Genomic DNA, 5,361 nt, shown 5'->3' on the forward strand with positions numbered 1-5,361 from the left:
ATATATTTTAAAGATAAATTTTATTTTACTTTAAAATAAAAAAGAATAATTTTAATGTATTTGAAGATTTCTCTATAAATCCCATGCGTGAAAAAATTTATCATAGGCTTAAGGTTTGATTTCCTTTTCTTTTCCAATTCCATCATTAGACTACAATTTTTTTTTATTTCAAGTACTGTTTAAAATGACTTGATAAATACAAAGACAAAACAAAAGCTCACTTTCACTTCCAGGAAAAAAAAAAAACAGAGGGTAATATTTTCAAACCAAGATTGGTCTTTAAAGTTTATGAAATCAATCCTAAAGAGAGTAAAAAATAGATTAAAAAAAAAAGAGAAACTTTTTGCACTCTTGATTAGTACAACTTTTTATGTGAACTTGTAAAACAAAAAAATTGTTCTTGTTGGACCTTAGTTAAAAAGGTGAACGGATTTCATTTACCATTATAACCGGTTATTTAAGTTTTACCTGGTAGCTTTAAACCTTCAAGGCTTTCTTCTTTCACTACCAAAGCGAAGTAAGACTGTAGGAGATAAAATTTCTCAACAAAAAAAGTAACAAAGAAACATCAATCATTTTCTATTCCAATTTTCAACAATGTGTATACTATGAATACGTGGAAACATTTTTAACTATAAATACTTTTGCTATTTTTTACTTTGTACAAGATGAAAATTTGGATGTTGAACAAGCTTTTCCCTTTCTGGGTCGGCTCCTACCAGAATTGACTACATTAACATTTTCTTCCCCTCCTACCATCACTACAAAGAATGCTGACGAGAAATAACCAATATTACCTAAACACCCTAATGAAAATGGTAGAACTCTAAGAATTATGTTACATTTGGGGCAACGGATGTTACAATGAAGGGTAACATTTGTAGATAATGGGGCTGGATTTACAGTGAGGCATTGACACGAAGTTGAATTTTTTTTTTTTCCTTGTGACTCCCGACAAAAAATTGCAGTGCATCAAAAAAGAGAAAATGGTGGTGGAACCGGTGCCTTTAATCCTGTAAAAATTGGAAGGCTGGATTCTCAATAAGTTCTGCTGCGGGTTTTACATCTGCAAATTCTTTTACTTGCAAGGAAACAGTAATGTCCTCGACTGAGAAAGGAATGCTACAATCAGAGAGGATGATCAATTAGGACTCTGAACCATTGACCTTCAACATTAAAAGGAACTAAACAGTTAAAACTCTCATTCTCCTTTTCCATCTTTCCATTTTATTATCCTACCTGGAATCGTCATCCAACAGGAAGGAGCTGCCACCATCATCTTCGGAATCACCTGTCATAAGAAGTTTCATGCTGGAAATGACCTGTACAAAAGAAGAGGTGTCATACCATACTAACTAAATGAGAAAAAACAATACATTTCTCAATAAAATTTTCGGACAAAGAGATGTGTCTACAATTTGATGTGACTTACATCTGGTGAAACACTTTGAGTGTTATAGTTGTCATCCCTATAAAGCGTACATACCCTATAAAGTTGTTGAACACTCAAAACCTGGTGAATGACACATAATGTAAGAAAAAGCAGAAAAATATTTCCAACCGTTTGAGAGCAATATAGATATATAAATACAAACACACATATATTTACCAAATAGCAAAAAGAAGCTTATTCTCAATATGTGATAAGTTTGGTTACATTTTATGTAACATTGACAATTATGGGCAAGACAACCTAATTGATATTTCAAGGGCCCCTTCCCCAATCATATGAATCACACAGTTTTCAAATTCTGAAGAATTTCATATTATATATGGGTTCCATGATGAAAAGAAAATGCATTTATCCCCCTTGCCTTATCATTTTCACCTTCTTGAAGAGCATGTTAATCAGATATCACAAATCCATGCCTCTCTTCACCATTACTAGTAAGTTTTTCTTCAGAAGAATGATTAAGTCACACTGGCTATTTAAATGACCTTTTCTTAATAATTTATTAAATGGAATGTTCTATGAACCATATTTTGCACCATGCCTCATCATCAGCAGAACTGCGTGCAGAAAGCAAAAGAGACTTACAGTACAGAGGTCATTTGTAATTTCATCATAGGATATTCTGGATTTTTGATGGATAACCTGACAAGACAAGACCAGTTGCTCAGATTGGAGAAGTGAAAGAAACCAAAACATCAAATCAAGAGCAAGGAATGGTGGTTACTTCATTGCATTCCTTTTCATACTCCAAATAAAACCAGAATTTGACAGTAAATTAACAAATATATTTGCAAAAGAAATGCTAGGTACCAAAATTAGATTTCTTAAAGAAAGAGAACCAAGAATTGCAAGGTTATAGGTTAACTATCAAGACTCGAGAAGTTAGAGACAATTTTGCACAAACTCAATGAATATAGCAAATTTTAAGATTTTAAATCCCCATTATAGATATAATGGATTTCACCCAGACAATGCAATCCAAACAAATTGAACATAAAATTCAAAGACTTCAGAAGATTCGATCTTATGCCAACAGATAAGGATAACTTGAGGAGCAGTTCTCAGCTAAGAAATTAGCAAGATTTTCCATTGATGCTCTATTTGTTCCACTATAAAATTTTAAAAGAACTTGTGTGTGTGCTGGATCTGCTACAAGATTACGTGGAACCTATATTTCTTTGTGCTGAACAGCTAAAGTAGTTGGATATAACTCATCACAACATCTTTCATTAGTTCTTTTCCAACTTGAGAAAATGAGTCCTAGAGATAACTGAGAAATCTTACTAGCAACATCACCACACACACAGCCACCCCAACCCACATTTCCTCTCTTTATCTCAAACTTCAAACTCAATTATTGTGAAGAAGGGGAGGAAACACACTGTGGACAGCATTAAAATTACAATGTAATTACCAGACAGCTAATTCCATATTTTCACTAAATTAAAATGTAATTACCAGAGAGCATTGCCAGTGTTGCCTCTTCTAAACAACAGGGGACAAAAGTTATCAGGCATTTCATAAGTCCAATAGTAAGTGCCCAATGGTCCAATTTTATTTAGGTGTAGTGGATATTCTTGATTGGTGGATTATGAGCCATGCTATCCATCTTACATTATACATGAAAACTTACAAGATACCTACAGGTCTAGTATTGTTTATGCAAAATACAAGCTAAGCTCATATCAAACCCGAGTTTGCCAAGCCTTGAAATCCAAGAACTGATCATCTGTTTATAATTCCAAAATTTGCCACCCCTAAACCTCTATTTTAACATCCAAAAGAGATTGAGGCCGGTTTAAACCTTCTAAAGCCAATTGCAACTAAATAGTATGAAGTCAAAGTGGCATGACCTTATCGAGGAAGAAAAAAAAAAGTAGTACAAAGCTTGCACAGTCTCAACCAATTTCATAACCCTGTGGTGATTAATTACCAGGCACAAAAGAGAAGAAAAAAAGAAGAAAGAAACATTGGACCAGAATTACATTTATACCTTCATCAGACCACAAGAGTAAAAGTTACCTAACGTAAAACGAAAAACTGAAGAAACCTACCAAAAATCCAACAGCTTGCCTTGTGTGTTTGAGTTCATCCCATGATGGGCCTGCATACTGCAATTAGAGAAATCAACATAGAAAACCATCAACTCTTAATATGAAATTTAAATGCTGTAAGGTGCCACAACTAATAAGCAAACAGGAAAAGGTTTTGTTCATGGAACATCAAACTTCAAACAATTTGAAAATTCCACCTTCAACAGTCATTAGTCAGAATAAAAAAAAAAATACCTCTTCTTTCACTTGAGCACACCATAGTTCCAATTCAGCTAAGCCAGACTTCACATACTCTCCATTACTAAATGTGCAGCACTCTCGACGAAGAAGAAGGCTGTAGCAGAATATATTAACATCATATTTTGTAATTTATTCTAACAATCGTATCTACAGTAACAGGAAACTAAAGGTGAAACAGTGATTTACCTATTGAAGAGTTGTACATTAATATATGCAAAAATTTGAGTGAAAATTTTCTGAACAAGTATTGGAGGCACCTGCAAAAAAAAAATCATAATCATAAGTTCATGATTCATCAAAAAGATGGTAATACTCCACTTTAATATCATCAAAAGTGCAAATTACATACAAAATTTTCTTTTAATGTGCAGAGCAGCCTGTCCAAGCACTCAATAATGCTGTGCCAGTGATTAGCAGGATCGCCTTGTGACTCTTCAGATGTTTTAAAAGCAGTTCCCTTGGATGTCCTAGGCACCTGACTTGTAGGGTAATGCATTAGCAAGATAAAGAAATGGCAATCCAAAATAGAAGTAATTGCTTCCATGCATATAAGTAAGAATAGGAAATTAATTAAGGGCATTTTGCCACAGTCTATTAACACAACTTTTATAAAAAACAACAGTCCACTGAAGCTCATGTAAGAATAATCCTAAACTGCTGCACAACACATAAATCCATACAACTTAGATAGCAATTCAAACTACTTATATGGCACAATTAGCCATAATAGATCAGCACATGATATCCTCAGATATAACTTAAATATGTAGAAAATGAGAAAATAAGCTTAACAAGTAGAAATGTCAAATATTTATAAAATTAATAATGAATTAACTTTCTGTCGATCAAACAATAAATCATTCACTTTCAGAATTTCAATCCAAGCAGGCAGCAGGAAGTAAATTGCGAGGAAGTGGAGAGAGAGGAGCTTGTGTCAGTTACACATGTTTAAAGCAATCAACAATAGTAGAATATGATGTTCACAAGAATAATTTAAGTGTGTAGAAACAAGAAATTGGGCTAAAACAATTTCTAAAAAAATGTGAGCCTAAGATGAAATTAACTAAGATCATAGCATGCAATGTTGATATTAACACACAACAATAGCTTTCAGTTGATCATACAACAAATCACTCTTTCTGCAAGTTCAAATGAGGCAACACAGCAAACTTATAGCGTTACGCATTACAGAAGGTGGGGAGATGGTTTAAAAAATAAGCCTCAGAAAAGACCAAAATGCTTTCTCCTGTACACAGCAACTAACAGAATTTTGAAGGTTAACAAAATAAGTCACTGGAAAGAATCAGTGATTGAAAAGCATAGCTTCTCATACCTGAATACAACAAGAAATCAGTGGTGACAAGTCCTTCTTCAGGTTGTCTCTAATGATTCCATATATCTTTTCTACATACGCTGTGAGCTGCTGCTTAAAAAGCAGAGCTGGATACTTGGCCTCAACCTGGCGCACTACACCAATTGGAAGATTGGCAGAAGACGAACGAAAACTCTGAGAAAGAACATCATATCACACAATTTTCCTGAATAACCTCTAGAATCATTCAACAAAAATATTGATCACAATACAAGAATTTAAAAGAAGCATTAGAGTAATTT

General features: G+C 33.6%; 1 protein-coding gene across 1 annotated transcript; it reads right to left on the reverse strand.

Annotated features, from left to right (window-relative positions):
* Positions 1 to 555: 555 nt before the first annotated feature.
* On the reverse strand, positions 556 to 5,272 carry LOC110421455 (myosin-6-like; the record flags this gene model as incomplete). The annotated part of the gene is made up of 9 exons (XM_021435057.1): positions 556 to 1,122; positions 1,240 to 1,322; positions 1,433 to 1,513; positions 2,039 to 2,095; positions 3,508 to 3,564; positions 3,742 to 3,841; positions 3,934 to 4,004; positions 4,097 to 4,222; positions 5,081 to 5,272. Coding segments are annotated over 9 exons (882 nt in total), but the record flags the coding sequence as incomplete, so codon positions are not given.
* Positions 5,273 to 5,361: the final 89 nt, after the last annotated feature.

The sequence above is a fragment of the Theobroma umbraticum genome, unplaced genomic scaffold (genome assembly GCF_002168275.2).
Source record: "Theobroma umbraticum cultivar Fairchild unplaced genomic scaffold, ASM216827v3 scaffold_130.0, whole genome shotgun sequence".
NCBI lineage: Eukaryota > Viridiplantae > Streptophyta > Magnoliopsida > Malvales > Malvaceae > Theobroma > Theobroma umbraticum.